This window comes from Amblyraja radiata, chromosome 2, assembly GCF_010909765.2.
Source record: "Amblyraja radiata isolate CabotCenter1 chromosome 2, sAmbRad1.1.pri, whole genome shotgun sequence".
In the NCBI taxonomy this organism is placed as follows: domain Eukaryota; kingdom Metazoa; phylum Chordata; class Chondrichthyes; order Rajiformes; family Rajidae; genus Amblyraja; species Amblyraja radiata.
In genome coordinates this window covers 148,289,614-148,307,465 of record NC_045957.1, presented here as the reverse complement: position 1 = coordinate 148,307,465, position 17,852 = coordinate 148,289,614, and the positions used below count along the sequence as shown (strand labels likewise).

Here is a 17,852-nt window from a genome sequence, read left to right as displayed (position 1 = left end):
TTTCTTCAGAGTTAAATTTGATTTTCGAAGGACAATGTTTATTAAAGGCACGCATATTAGGATAGGATACATATTAGGATAGGATAGTGTTAATGTGCGGGGATCGCTGGTCCGTGCAGATTCGGTGGGCCGAAGGGCCTGTTTACACGCTGTATCTCTAAACTAAACTTTTTTTTTTAAATTGCACGAAATATTTAAAAGGAAATAAGTAATCTTCATTTGCTTTGGATGGTTATTGCCTTTTGTGCTACACATTGGCAATCTTTCCTCTTGAGTAGGAAGGAACTGGGGACTAAAAATTATCAGCTAAATACAGCTATTTTTCAAAATCCACAAAACAAGGAGATTCAATGTCCATCGTTTAATGAAAAGCGATAGTCTTATCTACAGAAGAGATTGGCGGTAGAAGCTCTAGAGAAGAGTTAGATGAAACACTTGTGGGTAAAACATTTGCAGTTAGAGCAGCCGGTAGCAATGAGGGAATCAAATTAGCAGTGAGGAAGTCAGGATAATTTAAAGCAGGAAACAATGGGGATTTTGACTGAGAATGGTCTGAGTGTGAATCAGACTATGCACTAACTAAATCTTGTGACATTAGCATGGATGGGTTAAATATTTGCCAGGTGAATGTTACCATGTGAGATCTTGCATACAATTAACTCTGAAAACCAACTCAATGAGCCAAGTTAAATGCAGTCATGTACAAGATGGCTTTGAAACCTGGAGTATTGCGTACAGTTTTGGTCTCCTAATCTGAGGAAAGACATTCTTGCCATAGAGGGAGTACAGAGAAGGTTCACCAGACTGATTCCTGGGATGGCAGGTCTTTCATATGAAGAAAGACTGGATAGACTCGGCTTGTACTCGCTAGAATTTAGAAGATTGAGGGGGGATCTTATAGAAACTTACAACATTTTTAAGGAGTTGGACAGGCTAGATGCAGGAAGATTGTTCCCGATGTTGGGGAAGTCCAGAACAAGGGGTCACAGTTTAAGGATAAGAGGGAAATCTTTTAGGACCGAGATGAGAAAATCATTTTTTACACAGAGAGTGGTGAATCTGTGGAATTCTCTGCTACAGAAGGTAGTTGAGGCCAGTTCATTGGCTATATTTAAGAGGGAGTTAGATGTGGCCCTTGTGGCTAAAGGGATCAGGGGGTATGGAGAGAAGGCAGGTACAGGATACTGAGTTGGATGATCAGCCATGATCATATTGAATGGCGGTGCAGGCTCGAAGGGCCGAATGGCCTACTCCTGCACCTATTTTGTATGTTTCTATGACAGTGTAGTTGGACAAAATAAGATACACCACAAGGAAATAATGAATGTCAGCAGCCAACAAAGCCCCAAATAAAAACTATGTTTTTGTGTGGATTTCGCAACGACCTGGCCAACACGCAATGACACAAGAAAATAGCACGAGCAAGCCTCAACTATGAGAGTAGCACAGGTAAAACCACTGCCTCATGGTAGTACAGGTGTCAGAGGTTATGGGGAGAAGGCAGGAGAATGTAGTTAGGGGGGAGAGATAGATCAGCCACGATTGAATGGCGGAGTAGACTTGATGGGCCGAATGGCCTACTCCTGCACCTATTTTCTATGTTTCTATGTTTCTATGACAGTGTAGTTGTTTCTATGTTTCTAATTCTACTCCTATTCCTTATGACCTTCTAACAGCGTCAGAGACCCGGGTTCGATCCCGACTACGAGCCCCGTCTGCATTTGTTCGCATGTTCCCTCTGTGGCTGCTTGGGTTTCCTCCAGGTGCTCCGTTTCCCTCCCTCAACCCAAAGATGTGCAGGTTTGGAGGTTAATTGGCTTCTTAAATTGCCCCCTCGTGAGCCGGACTAGAAGTAATGCACGGGTGAACGCTGACTGCCGATCGCTGGGCGATGTGGACTTGGTAGGCCGCAGGGCCTGTTTACATGTGGTATCTCTAAACAAAACTGATAAGAGTAACAAAGAAGATGATGTATAGTGTATAAGAAGGAACTGCAGATGCTGGAAAATCGAAGATACACAAAAATGCTGGAGAAACTCAGCGGGTGCAGCAGCATCTATGGAGCGAAGGAAATAGGCAACGTTTCGGGCCGAAACCCTTGGTTTCGGCCCGAAACATTGCCTATTTCCTTTGCTGCTGCACCCGCTGAGTTTCTCCAGCATTTTTATGTACCTTGGATAGTGTATGATAGTTGTGTGCCTCAATTGTTGCGTAATAGAGTAATTCTATGGAATTTCTACTGACAAGAACTTCCAGATGCCAGGAGTGCAAACTGGAAATAGGGTACTCCAGATCCCATGACTTTTTATTCCCGGAAATCACCAGTATAAATCTAATTAGCTGGATGTCCCTTAAATTTCTGCTATTTTCTCCCAAAAATAAATATGACACCAGTGAAAAATTGTAAAACTAGTCCTAATGAACCTGCTCTTTCCAATGAAAAGCACAACATAGAAACATAGAAAATAGGTGCAGGAGTAGGCCATTCGGCCCTTCGAGCCAGCACCACCATTCAATATGATCATGGCCGATCATCCAACTCAGTATCCTGTACCTGCTTTCTCTCCATACCACCTGATCCCTTTAGCCACAAGGGCCACATCTAACTCCCTCTTAAATATAGCCAATGAACTGGCCTCAACTACCTTCTGTGGCAGAGAATTCCACAGATTCACCACTCTCTGTGTAAAAAATGTTTTTCTCATCTCGGTCCTAAAAGATTTCCCCCTTATCCTTAAACTGTGGCCCCTTGTTCTGGACTTCCCCAACATCGGGAACAATCTTCCTGCATCTAGCCTGTCCAACTCCTTAAGAATTTTGTAAGTTTCTATAAGATCCCCCCTCAATCTTCTAAATTCTAGCGAGTACAAGCCGAGTCTATCCAGTCTTTCTTCATATGAAAGTCCTGACATCCCAGGAACGATTTTGTGTGAAAAGGGGGAAATTGCTTCAGACTGAAATTGAGTCATAAGTAATATCCAGGTGAAATGATAGACATTATCTTAATGCCTCTTGGTTGGAAGGCGACTTAAAGCCACCCTTTAGAAAGTTCAGCCAATAACTCACTCTGGTTAAGCACAAAGCAGTTCTGCAAAGATGGAGTTGAAATTTACCCGAGGGGAAAGTCAATAGCCAGATGACCGTTAAAATGACCTTCAATGAAAATTTGTAAGAACATTCAGATACATCTAATCTTTACAGTGTTAATGGTGTTAAACAAAGGTACCAAGGAACCATTAAAGAAGATGGGAAAGATCCCAACAATCCATGTGAAGAACTAGGGTGATTTCACCACGACCTGGCCAACACGCAATGACACAAGAAAATAGTACGAGCAAGCCATCTGGCCCTTCAAATCTGCCCTCACCATTCAATATGGCTGATCGATGCTGGCCTCTTCTTCCAGAGTGCCTTGAAATTTTTGGGTGGACAATTCCTCGCCCCCCCTCCACACCAACCTCCCAGATGCTGCTCAACCCATTGTGCTCCTCTAGCAGATAGTTTGCTCCATATTCTGGCATCTGCATCATCTTGTCTCTCTTGAAATTCCATTTGTCGCCCCCCCCCCCCCATTGCCTTCCCCTGCCCAAACAGCAGTCTGCTCCAGATTTCCTGAATGGCCTCACCCTGATATTAAGGGTATCAGCTTACGTTTAAAGTTACAGCATGGGAACAGGCCCTTTGGCCCAAGGAGTCCATTACCGACCATCATCCAATCACATTAGTTCTATGTTAACCCATTCTCACATTAACTCCCTACACACAAGGGGAAATTTTACACAGGCCAATTAACCTCTGAAGCTGCGTGGCTTTGGGATGTGGAAGGAAACTAAAGCACCTGGTGGAAACACAAATGGTCACAGGACGAACGTGCAAACTCCACACAGATAGCACCCGAGATCAGGACCGAATCAGGGTCTTTGGCATTGTGAGGCAGTAGCTCCACCAGCTGCACCACTGTGCCACTCTGTTTTGGGCATCAATTTTCATTTAAAGGTTTATTTCCATCTGCCTTATCAGCGAATCCACATTCTCAATGCCGAGTGCCACCCAAGGCTGAATCAACACTTCAATGCTCTCTTTCCATCAGCATTTTAACCAGAACACTGCTCCTCACAACCTTTCTGCTGGACTAGTGAGGAATTAGTCAACCCATGTCACCTTCGCTCCAGAAACAAGGTCACCCCAACTTCAGTCATGATGCTGTGATAAGCATTTGCACAAACAAATTAAAAAACCAAGTTGCACTAAATCATACAAGGGAACTGACCTTAAACTTGTCATCCACAATAAAATCCACATCTACTAACTAGCCTCTAACGTGACAAACTCTTCCCTCCCCCACCCCATCCCCCACCGTAAAGATCCACTATGAAACCATAGCTTTCTCCCCCCCCCACACAAGACACCGCAGGCTTCAAGCAAACACTTGTAAGCAACTATACGATATGATACGATAGAATTGTATTAATCCCAGGAGGGAAATTGATCCGCTAACAGTCATAAAACACAAAATATATGAAACATGAAATTAAAGTGAGGAGTGGAAAGGATTGGGGATGTGCAAAGATTGGGGAGGGGAGGGGGAGGGAGTCAGTGTACCCCACGACAGAATATTGATAATAACGTAATCACATTTTAAAGTTAGATGCAATACCTTTTTAGTCAACTTTAGAATGTTTAATTTAAATCAGAACAGTAAAAGATAATTAAAATCTTCAAGGACAGTTTCTCTTTGAAAGTTATGTTATCTTGGAACTTGCAGATTCACCAGCACCAACCAGACAATACCAGACCAGCCCAGTTTGTACAAGCCGCTGATCCAGGCATGAACGCCTGCCCCAATATCCCTACTGTAGGCTGCAAGCTGCAGTGGGCACACTTGAAGGTCATAAATTACAGGAAGATTATCTTGCAGACACCCTGAAATTATTCAGTTAAACATTCACCAAAATAAACTACAAGGTCTGGTCGTCCCACTACTCTCAGCCAAGAGAGTGCTCATGGAACGGAATAGTTTATTGTCACATGTGACAAGGCACAGTCAGATTCTTTGCTTGTACACCTAATGTATACAAATAGTGGCCACCTACAGCGCTGACCAAGTTACAAAGCATGCAGGCTCCTCCTTTTATTCTCCCCTCCCCTTCCCCATTGTCCTTTGTTCTTCTCCCCCTCCATCCCCTCACGCGAGGGCAGTGGTTTGCGTTTCACCTGTAATGAGCTGGAGTTCACCCTGAAGTCCCCAGAGAGCAGAAACTAGCAGGGGCCACAGTCTTAGAATAAAGGGGAAAATGGAGGAGGACTGGCCAAGCTCTGTGCCTTCCACCACAGTGATGAATGCTGTGGTGGATGTTTGTGTAAAATTTTTATTGTGGTTGTGTTCTTTATTACTGTACCGCTGCTGGCAACCCAAATACCACCGACCTTGGTTGTGTGGCAATTAAATTATATCTATCTATCTATCTATCTATCTATCTATCTATCTATCTATCTATCTATCTATCTATCTATCTATCTATCTATCTATCTATCTATCTATCTATCTATCTATCTATCTATCTATCTATCTATCTATCTATCTATCTATCTATCTATCTATCTATCTATCTATCTAAGACTGCGGTGAGAAAAAATACGTTTTCACCCAGAGAGTTGTGAATTTATGGAATTCCCTGCCACAGAGGGCAGTGGAGGCCAAGTCACTGGATGGATTTAAGAGAGAGTTAGATCGAGCTCTAGGGGCTAGTGGAGTCAAGGGATATGGGGAGAAGGCAGGCACGTGTTATTGATAGGGGATGATCAGCCATGATCACAATGAATGGCGGTACTGGCTCGAAGGGCTGAATGGCCTCCTCCTGCACTTATTTTTTATGTCTATGTCTATGCCTATGTCAACTCACCAGAGATTCTAGGGCAAGCACTCACTGCTCCCACATATGTTCTTATGACTAATATACAAAAAAATAAAATTCTTGCCTATTTTTATTATCCTAGGTGAAAATGATCAGCATCCTGGAGAATCCAGACGGTTACTCCATCACAATTTGAAAAGAAAATTAAAGGAATACAAGTGAGTACAGGGCTGGGACTACAGTCGAGGATAAGGTTCGGACTGAAAAAATACTCAGAAGTAAAAAAGGTGTCTAAACTTAAAATGTTAAAGGCGAATAATCAAGATTCAAAACAAGTATTGGTAAAAACATCAAAGGGCAGGTCAGTCTAACAACTGTGTGCTCAAATTTACATACAGTACATGAGAAATAAAACAAGTGGGTCAAAGAATAAAATCAACTTAGATGAGTATTGAATGCACCATTCAAGTTAAAAGCTCGGCACAACTTGGAGACACTGATGAAGCTGTTGTACAAGGAACTGCAGATGTCGCTTTACAAAAAGTGCCGCACGGTGGCGCAGAGGTAGAGTTGCTGCCTTAATGCGCCAGAGACCCGGATTTGATCCTGACTACAGTGTTTGTACCTTTATCCCCATGACCTGCGTGGGTTTTTCCCTGGGATCTCCGGTTTCCTCCCACACTCGTAAGACGTACAGGTTTGTAGGTTTATTGGTTTGGTAAAATGTAAATTGTCACTAGTGCGTGTAGGGTAGTGTTAGTGTGCGGGGATCGCTGGTCGGAGCAGACTCAATGGGCCGAAGAGCCTGTTTCCGTGCTGGATCTCTAAACTAAAGTAAAAAAGAACACAAAGTGCTAGAGTAACTCAGTGGGTAAATATTGGCAGGCCTGAAAGAGCTGCTAGAACACAGACGCACTAATAACCATATAACCATATAACAATTACAGCACGGAAACAGGCCATTTTGGCCCTACAAGTCCGTGCCGAACAACTTTTTTCCCTTAGTCCCACCTGCCTGAACTCATACCATAACCCTCCATTCCCTTCTCATCCATATGCCTATCCAATTTATTTTTAAATGATACCAACGAACCTGCCTCCACCACTTCCACTGTAAGCTCATTCCACACCGCTACCACTCTCTGAGTGGTAGCATTCACTACTACCCCCGCAAAAGAAGCAGCTCTGCTACAGCTGGAAGATAAACATTCTAGTTTAAAGGACATGGACCCTGGAACCAAGTAGCAGCTACATGAACCCGTGCGAACAATGGCAAAGCAGATTACCTGTAGCTGTGAGAAGGTAACAGAAATCCCATGGATATAACTGAGCAGAACAGGGCACAAGGATTTGGAGAGTACAGTTAATTTTCATAACCAAAGCCAAGATAGATTAGCTGTGTACATAACTACATAGATCGGCATTTTGTTGTAAAAACTAGAGTAGATACACAGTGGAAACTTCAATTTTCACATGATCCATGACAGGCTGGATGCAGGAAGATGTTGGGGAAGTCCAGAACAAGGGGTCACAGTTTAAGGATAAAGGGGAAGTCTTTTAGGACTGAGATGAGAAAAAAATATTTGTCACAGAGAGTGGTGAATCTGTGGAACTCTCTGCCACAGAAGGTAGTTGAGGCCAGTTCATTGGCTATATTTAAGAGGGAGTTAGATGTGGCCCTTGTGGCTAAGGGGATCAGGGGAGGGTATGGAGAGAAGGCAGGTACAGGATACTGAGTTGGATGATCAGCCATGATCATATTGAATGGCGGTGCAGGCTCGAAGGGCCGAATGGCCTACTCCTGCACCTATTTTCTATGTTTCTATGTTTCTATGACAGACACATCACAATTATCAAAGCTAGCAACTGTTGGAGTATATTTGGGGCTTTCTAATTATTCCTGATTGTATACCTCGTTGTCAACTTCCCCTCAGCTTACAAAGTGCCATTGTCCCCTTTGATCTGTGTTTCCACACCTTACATTTCTCCATGTCTCCCTCTCCCCCGACTGAGATCTGTCTGAAGAAGCGTATCGACCCGAAACATCACCCATTCCTTCTCTCCAGAGATGCTGCCTGTCCCGCTGAGTTACTCCAGCATTTTGTGTCTATCTAAAATAAAATGTTCCTCAACCAACAAAGGCACAGGCTGGCTTAGATTTATTCACGTGCAAAGTGCCTGAATTAGTCAAAAAGGTTCTGCCTTGCCAACAATGACCAAAATACGAGAGAATTTAACAAAACAGTTTGACAGGAAGAGAAGCGAGTGATGAACCAGATGATGGGTTTGTCATTCACAGCTAACTGGAGCAACAACGAGATTTAACCAAGACAAAAAGGGCAGAAATACTAACGTAAAATGATGGACAAACACGAGAAATGTTCAGGTAATATCTAGTAAGATCCAAATGTTGGAATAACCTGAAAAATTGTTTCGGGTTGAAGAAAGGAAGAGGTGGAGCCAGTGGGTTGAGGGAGAGCTGAGAAGGGGAGGAGAAAGTAGGGACTACCTGAAATTAGAGAAGTCAATGTTCACACCGCTGGGGTGCAGACTACCCAAGCTAAATATGAGGAGCTGCTCCTCCAATTTACGGTGGTCCTCACTCTGGCCATGGAGGAGGCCCAGGACAGAAAGGTCGGATTCGGAATGGGAGGGGGAGTTGAAGTGCTGAGCCACCGGGAGATCAGTTTGGTTATTGCGAACCGAGCGGAGGTGTTGGGCGAAACGATCGCCAAGCCTACGCTTGGCCTCACCGATGTAGAACAACTGACATCTAGAGCAGCGGATGCAATAGATGAGGTTGGAGGAGGTGCAGGTGAACCTCTGCCACACCTGGAACGACTGTTTGGGTCCTTGAATGGAGTCAAGGGGGGAGGTAAAGCGACAAGTGTAGCATTTCCTGCAGTTGCAAGGGAAAGTGCCCGGAGAGAGTGGCGTACGGGTGGGAAGGGACAAATTGAACAAAGGGTTACGGAGGGAGCGGTCTCTGCGGAAAGCAGACGGGGAGGAGATGGGAAGATGTGGCGAGTGGTGGGATCACGTTGGAGGTGGCGAAAATGTCGGAGGATTATTTGTTGTATGCGACGGCTGGTAGGGTGGAAGGTGAGGACAAGGGGGACTCTGCCCTTGTTACAAGTGGGGGGGATGGGGAGTGAGAGCAGAGTCACGGGGTACCCTGGTGGGAGACTCATCTATAGTAGGGGAGGGGAACCCCCGTTCCCTGAAGAATGAGGACATCTCCGATGCCCTGGAGTGGAACAACTCATCCTTGGTGCAGATGCGGCATAGACGGAACTAAAGCCTACCCACTTGTAAAACTAAATAACCTTGATGAACCAGGCTATTGAGGTGTGACCGGAAAATGGAACCAGAAGAGACCTGCACCCCAGAACCCGGCTTGCCTCCAGTCAAGCTGTTCCGAAACAGTAACAGCAGAAGTATCACGTTTACACAAAAGCAGGGTAAATCCAAACCAACTATTCACCTCTTAATCTGCCTGCTCTCAATCTGCATAGATAGGGTAGACAGTCAGAACCTATTTCTCTAGATGAAAATATCAAATACTAGAGAATACAGCTTTAAGGTGAGAGGGACAAGGTTTAAAGGGGCATGGGTTTTTTACACACACCGAGTGCCTGGAACCCCCTTCTAGGAATGATGGTTTAGGCACATAAACTGGTGGCATTCAGTACATTGTTGGAATGGCGCATGGATATGAAAGGAATGGGTGGGGGGGGATACAGATTATGGGGGACTCAGCGTTGGGGGGCTGCCGAGAACAAAGAGGGTCCCAGCGGGGTGGGGGAGAGGGGGGGGGGGGAGACGGGATGAGTACATTTTCTGACTTTGTGGGGGCGACTTTGCAGCGACTCTTTTGTGTACCTTGTATGCAGAAAACAAAGAAATCCACTGTACCTAGGATCAAATGAAAATAAAGTATCATCATCATCATAGTGTACGGGCAGATAAAGGTCGATCCTGGTATCATGTTCGATGCAGACATTGTAGGCCAAGGAGGTCTGTTCCTATGCTATACTGTTCCAGGTTCTATCGGCACAGTGACAAACGCTACCATCCATTATGTTACCAAGTAAGTATCACGAACCTACTAACAAACGCAACATTGGGATATCCCTAGAACCACTTGGGTCCAGACCTCATTAGATCCTTGATCCAAATATGGACCAGAGAGCTGAAATGTTGAGGTGAGGAAAATGTGACTGCATGATATAGCATGAAAACAGACCCTTCGGCCCAACTCATCCATGCCGAACAGGATGTCATTCATGTGTTCAAGAAGGAACTGCAGATGCTGGAAAATCGAAGGTACACAAAAATGCTGGAGAAACTCAGCGGGTGCAGCACCATCTATGGAGCGAAGGAAATAGGCAACGTTTCGGGTCGAAACGTTGCCTATTTCCTTCGCTCCATAGATGCTGCTGCACCCGCTGAGTTTCTCCAGCATTTTTGTGTACCTAGGATGTCATTCATGTCTGGTTATCAGAGGCCAAACATCCCAGCCTCAGGACACCACTGTAGGGCAGTGCTTCTTAACCTTTTTGGCCCCACGACCCCATCAGACATTCTTGGTCAGTACCATGACCCCCGAAACAAAAACACAGCCCGATTTATTAAAACATGTCTGCCAACCCAAGCTCACAGCGATAGGTTGAGTTGGACTGGACCAATAGGGTCAGGGCCCTCTTCGAAAGAACAGGCCAGTCCTTCACTTCCAGCCAAAACGTGGCGAGCAGTCACGTCAGTATCGCTGATGGCACCATCTTAAACGCAACAGTGAAATCGGCGTCCATTTCCTCACATATCGCTTTGAAGATTCTTGAGTTTGTTGTGCTCCCGCGGATGTGGTTCACGATCTTCACCACATCTGAAAGCACTTCTCGAAGACCAGGAGAGAGAGTCTTCATCACTAAAGCATGGTGATGTATCATGCAGTGGGTGAAGGAGACATGGGGAGCGACATCCTTTGAAGCTGGATCTGCAACTGACCATGGAAGGTGCCCCAACTGTACACACCCCGACAAGGCGTTCCCAGCCAAGCTCATGTTTCCAGCATTCTGAACACATCTTCCACCTTCCACTCGGGAGTGAGTGGTCGTAGCCAATGGCTCCGAGAACAGGTACTCATCCTTCATAGCTTCTCCATCGAGGAACAAACGTAGACTAGCAGTTGGGAACATGGGGCAACAACTGTTGACGCATCCAGTTGCAGTGAATACACTGGACTGCTCTTCACAGCGCTCACTACATGCAGCAGAATATCATTACTCATATCCGAGATTCGACTTTTGACTGTGTCATTCGAAAGGGAAATATGCCTCAACTTTTACAACATAATTATTAGTAAAAAGTAAAAGAAGGTAGATAGGCTTAGTATTTACTTTAAATAAAGAACTTTCCTGGCTTTTTTTTTGTGAAAGATTTTGAATCGCAGCATAAAAATGAATTGTTCTGGCAATGTTTGATTCAATACTATTGATTCAATACGTTGATATTGTGGGGCTGTGGTCTGTGGAGCTTCTAGCCGCGGGCGTGGTGTGGACTTAACATCCTGAGCCTGGGATCCCTCGCTGGGGATCGCCGGAGAAGAGCTCCGACCGCCGGCCCGCGGCCTATAATATCCTGAAGCCGCGGTCTCAGGAAGGAAAGTGCCGAGTCGGGACCTCTAAGCCGCGGAGTGTGTTTGTCCATCCCGACGTCGGAGTTTGGATCATCCCGACGAGAGGGTCTGTACATAGCGGCGACTACAGAGGGTTCATGGCCCCGACCACGGGTGAACAAAGGAGGAGGACTAGCTGAACTTTGTTGTCTTGTACTCGCTAGAATTTAGAAGATTGAGGGGGGATCTTATAGAAACTTACAAAATTCTTAAGGGGTTGGACAGGCTAGATGCAGGAAGATTGTTCCCGATGTTGGGGAAGTCCAGAACAAGGGGTCACAGTTTAAGGATAAGGGGGAAATCCTTCAGGACTAAGATGAGAAAAACATATTTTACACAGAGAGTGGTGAATCTCTGGAATTCTCTGCCACAGAAGGTAGTTGAGGCCATTCATTGGCTATATTTAAGAGGGAGTTAGATGTGGCCCTTGTGGCTAAAGGGATCAGGGGGTATGGAGAGAAAGTAGGTACAGGATACTGAGTTGGATGATCAGCCGTGATCATATTGAATGGCGGTGCAGGCTCGAAGGGCCGAATGGCCTACTCCTGCACCTATTTTCTATGTTTCTATGTCTTCCACCACAGTGAAGAATAATGTGGTGGATGTTTGTGTTAAATTTTATTGTGGATTGTGTGTTCTTTTAAGTGTATCGCTGCTGGAAAATTCATTTCACCGCACCTTCGGGTGTATGTGACGAATAACATTGACTTTGAATACTTAGCCTGGCCAAATCCCCAAGACCTTCCTGAGACATTGTGGACTGTAAATAATTCTTAATCAGCTTGAGTTTGCTAAATGACCTCTGCAGTAGCTACTGTTGCTGGAATTGTTAATAGTATTCTTAAGCCAACACAAACATTTGGAAACAGGTCACCAAGTCTATACGCTGTTAACAAGTTCAACAGATCTAATGGTTTTAACTTCATTTACAAAATTCACCTTCCCACTAACACACACACACACACACACACACACACACACACACACACACACACACACACACACACACACACACACACACACACACACACACACACACACACACACACACACACACACACACACACACACACACACACACCCACACCCACACCCACACACACACACACCCTCACACACCCACCCAGCCCCCCCATGCACTCACACACACCCACTCACCCACCCCCACGCACCCACTCACCCACCCCCACCCACTCACACACACTGACACACTCACACCCACACCCAAACCCAGACCACTGAAACTGCCGCCCGCAGCTGCCGACTCTCACCACCTCCCCTGGTGGGGCCACTGCAGCCACTGTTGCCGGCCTTCACTGTCTTCAGAAAGCCACCGATGCTGCTGCCCGTATCTCTACTCCAGCTCCCCCCCCCCCCCCACGGGCCTCCCTCCACCAGCGACTCCGCCCGCCGACCCTCCCTCGCCTCTCTACCAGCCACCAGTGGGCTAGAACCGTCACATCACCAGAGATCCCGGCTCAGCACCAGGCCCACAACAACCTCCACCATGCAGACAGCACGTGGTCTGTCTCTGCTGGGTCCTAGTGGTCTCCCCCTCTCCCCCCACCCACTCCTACAGAGTAGATCCATCAGTAGTGATGGGTCTTCCACTTCCCCCTCTTTTAATCAAGTTACCCCGACCACACACACGGTAGTTAAAATTCCCCGCTTTATGATGGATCACAATCTCTACGAATCAGGATATATAAAACTATGTCGGCTCACCCAAAATGTGAATGCTAGTCTTCACAAAACATCTGCAAACATTTTCTGAGATTTCAGGATATTCCCGGCTCCCCTCCTTCGGCTCCCAGGTCCCCTTTTGGAATCCGAGCCTGGGTACAATGTACCCCCTGCCCCCCCCCCCCCCCCCCCCCCCCTCATAGGCCCTGTGTATACGTACACATATACACAAACAAAACACTGTGTGTGGTATGTACCTTTGTTAGGTTCCTAAACATGGGCTCAACAAATTGATGTTATTTACAACCCCTTCATGACCCCCGGAAAAGCCGCAAACGACCCCCGGGTTAAGAACCACTGCTGTAGGGGTTCCTCCATGCAGTTCTTAAGGATGTCCCCTTACAGCTACCTCATTAATAACCGTCCATCCAGAACAAGGTCAAAATGGGGATATTACGGAAATGACTGAGACCTTGCATTTGGAAAAAATAAGACTTGTCTTAATTGACAAACCAGAACTTTTTGTCAGAATATGGTCTCCATTTATTGAATATTTGAAAAGGTAAACTGGTTTAACACAGAATCAGGGTTGAATCCTGAGTTTGGGACTGGATGAATAGTTACTAATAGAATAGATGAATGTGTGTCCTTGGGCAAGACACTTCACCCACCTTTGCCTGTGTATGTGAATGTAATTATGTGAAGCACTTTGGGGTCAATGCAAGTTGACTAAAAATGTGCTATATAAATAAAGAAATTTAATTTTTAATTTACACTCAACGTTTCCCAGATCTATCTCCACAATCTTGTTATTGGTAGTTTATCTCTGCGTCTTCCTTTTTCTCTCTTCTTCATATCTTTCTTTTACTTTCTCTCATCTTTTTCTCCCTTTATCTTTATTCTTTAAAAAAAAAACTGAAGCTATGTAAAAAATCTGTAATTAAATTGCCGCTTATTATTATTTGTACACATGCTTCTAATAAAAATATTTATTTAAAATAAAATGGGGATGTTTGAAGTTGATGGTAACTCTAACAAATGAAATGCCTGGTGAACTCAACTACTGACACTACAGAGCTGTCCATCTACAAAGCACGTCAGGAAGTCGAGTGGAATTATCTCCACTTGCCCGAGCGACACGGTGACTCAGTGGTAGAGGTGCTGCCTAATGGTGCCCGCAGCGCCAGTGAGCCGGTTTCAATCCCGACTTCAGGTGCTGTCTGTACAGAGTTTGCATGTTCTCCCTGTGACCGCCCACACTCTGCACGTCTTTGGTTTCCTCCCACACTCCAAAGACCTACAGGTTTGGATTGTTAATTGGCTTGGTACAAGTGTAAAACTGTCCCTTGTGTGGCTACCAGGCGTGGCTACCAGGCGTGGCTACCATGTGTGGCTACCATGTGTGGCTACCATGTGTGGCTACCATGTGTGGCTACCATGTGTGGCTACCATGCGTGGCTACCATGTGTGGCTACCATCTAAGGTAGTCCCATTTGCGGCCCAACTTTGGCCCAAATCCCACATATCCATGCACCTGTCCAAGTATCTTCTGAATGGATAGCGCCAAGCTTCGAGTTGTTCGTGCTGCACCTGAGTTTTAGTTTGTAGTGTTCGTGATACAGCGCAGAAACAGGCCTTCGGCCCAACGAGTCCACACCCCGCACATTAACATTATCCTACACACACTAGGGACAACTTTACACTTATACCAAGCTAATTAACCTATAAACCTGTAGGTCTTTGGAGTGTGGGGGGAATCCGAAGATCCTGGAGAAAACCCACGTGGTCACGGGGAGAACGTACAAACCCCATACAACCAATGACCGTGGTCAGGATCGAACACGAGCCTCCGGTGCTGCAAGCGCTGTAAGGCAGCAACTCTACCACTGGGGCAGAGTGTGTGGTGAAACATTGTCTGCTGACTTGCCCTCACCTACCCTGCCATTCCTGTCCCTCTCAACACCATTCTCTTGCCTTCTCCCCATAACTCTAGACACCCTTACTAATCAACAACCTATCAATCTCCACCTTAAAAATATCCATTGCCTTGGCCTCCACAGCCTTCTGTGGCAATGAATTCCACAGATTCAACACCCTCTGAATAATGACAGATGTCATTAAGCTGGAAAGTGTGCAGAGAAAATTTAGAAGGGTCTTGAGGACCCGACCTGCAGGGAAAGGTTGAGCAGGCTAGAATTTTATTCCTTGGTCATAGGGTCATAGGGAATAGGAGTCGAATTAGACCATTCTGCCCATCAAGTCTACTACGCCATTCAATCATGGCTGATCTATCTCTCCCTCCTAACCCCATTCTCCTGCCTTCTCCCCGTAACCTATGACACCTGTACCAATCCAGAATCTATTTATCCCTGCCTTTAAAAAAGAGAGCAGGGGGATGAGTGATAGAAACATAGAAAATAGGTGCAGGAGTAGGCCATTCGGCCCTTCGAGCCTGCACCACCATTCAATATGATCATGGCTGATCATCCAACTCAGTATCCTGTACCTGCCTTCTCTCCATACCCCCTGATCCTTTTAGCCACAAGGGCCACATCTAACTCCCTCTTAAATATAGCCAATGAACTGGCCTCAACTACCTTCTGTGGCAGAGAATTCCACAGATTCACCACTCTCTGTGTGAAAAAAGAAATTCTCATCACGGTCCAAAAAGACTTCCCCCTTATCCTTAAACTGTGACCCCTTGTTCTAGACTTCCCCAACATCGGGAACAATCTTCCTGCATCTAGCCTGCCCAACCCCTTAAGAATTATGTACGTTTCTATAAGATCCGCCCTCAATCTTCTAAATTCTAGCGAGTACAAGCCGAGTCTATCCAGTCTTTCTTCATATGAAAGTCCTGCCATCCCAGGAATCAGTCTGGTGAACCTTCTCTGTACTCCCTCTATGGCAACAATGTCTTTCCTCAGACCTTATAGATAAGAGAAATGTAGACTAGGGATGTTTGAAGTTTATTGTAATCCTTTAACAAATGAAATGTCTGTATAACTCAACTCCTGACACTTTAGAGTTATTTCACCATCGGCAAAACAGAAGCAGAGTGGAATCATTCCCACTTGCCAGCACCAGTGTAGCACCAACAACACATGAAGCTTGGCACTGTCCATTTAAAAGACACTTGGACATGTATATGGTTAGGAAAGGTTTGGAAGGATATGGACCAAACGCGGGCATATGGGACTAGCGTAAATGGGGCATCTTTGTCGGCTTGGGCAAGTTTGGTCTTGCCTCCGTGCTCTGTGGCTCTATCAGTTAGAAATCAGTAGCTATAAACTGAGAGATTTACTGAATGCTAGCAATGCAGGCCAATACATAATAGTCAACAGCGTGAATTCACCAGCAAAGGAGGAAACGATCAATAGAGCTTTTACAACAAAGTGTGTGATTAATGAATGTTTCGGCGAGCATGTGAGTAGGAGCTGCGAGTTCTGACCGGCAACTTGTGAGGATGTCAACCGCGTCTGGTGCTGCATGTGACTTGTGGGAAGCGCATGTGTGTGTGGGACTGGAAGGCGAACATGTGCAAAGCAAAATTAGTGCGTGTACTACCGGCATAATGTGAGTACTTTGAGGTGTAGGTGTAGGTGTGGGTGTAGGTGTGTGTGTGTGGGTGTAGGTGTGTGTGTGTGGGGGTGTGTAGGTGTGTAGGTGTGTAGGTGTGTAGGTGTGTAGGTGTGTGTGTGTGTGTGTGTCACAGAGTGTGTATGTGGTTGGTGAAACATTCTGGCGCTGAACCCACTGCCCTGCCCTCGCCCACACTCACTCATTCACTTACCCTGCCATTCCTGTCCCTCTCCATCACCTCCTGCTCGCCCAGATCCCTGCACAGCAGCTCCTTGAGTCCGATGGCGTTGCTGGTGGAACAAGCCCGGTAGAGGGTGAGCGCTTCCTCGCTCTCACCCCTGGTCTCGCTGCTCAGGGAGAGCAGATCCGGAGGGTAGAATGAATCGTCCGACAGGACGCTGTATGTGTCGTGCTCGTCCTGGCTGTCGGAGCCGGGATCTTCCTCCCACGGCTCCTCGGGCAGCTGGAGTTGCCGGGGGTCGGGGTCACAGCTGGGGTGCGGGGCATCGACTCTTCCTCCTCCACCGCTGCTGCTGCTGAAGCCGGACACTTCCCCGGCCCCAGTCCCGGACACCCCTCGCATCAGCGGCATGAGAACCGGCACCGCCGCCCCGGCACAGACACAGACACAGACAGAGGCAGCGAGAGACCCACCCGGGAGCCCAGTCCCAGCTCCAGCCCCGGCTCCAGGGCGCATCGGCGGGGCGGGGACTCGGCTGGGCCCGGGGGGAGAGGGAGGGTGGTGGCGGTGGGGGAGAGAGGGGTCTACAGTCCCGGGGATGGGGTGGGGAGAGAGAGCTAGTCCCGGGGATGGGGTGGGGGAGAGAGGGAGGGTGGTGGCGGTGGGGGGGAGAGAGGGGTCTACAGTCCCGGGGATGGGGTGGGGGAGAGAGAGCTAGTCCCGGGGATGGGGTGGGGGGGGGGGGGGGGGGGGTTGGGGGAGACCTAGTCCCGGGGGGTGGGGGGAGGCGGCCGGGCTCACAGGGCTACAGACCCCTGGCCAGGGGAGGAGATGATGAGCCGGGGGGGAGAGTGTGCAGCGTTGGGGCAAATGT

General features: G+C 46.8%; 1 protein-coding gene across 1 annotated transcript in view; it reads right to left on the bottom strand.

Moving 5' to 3' along the window:
- ankrd33b (ankyrin repeat domain 33B) overlaps positions 1 to 17,304 on the bottom strand; it is an 81,029-nt gene extending 63,725 nt beyond the window's left edge. Inside the window, exon 1 of the mRNA XM_033017057.1 lies at positions 17,009 to 17,304. Within this exon, the coding sequence (XP_032872948.1) occupies positions 17,009 to 17,032 (24 nt within the window). The 5' untranslated portion in view covers positions 17,033 to 17,304. The remainder of the gene's footprint in view (positions 1 to 17,008) is intronic.
- Between the last annotated feature and the right edge of the window lie 548 nt (positions 17,305 to 17,852).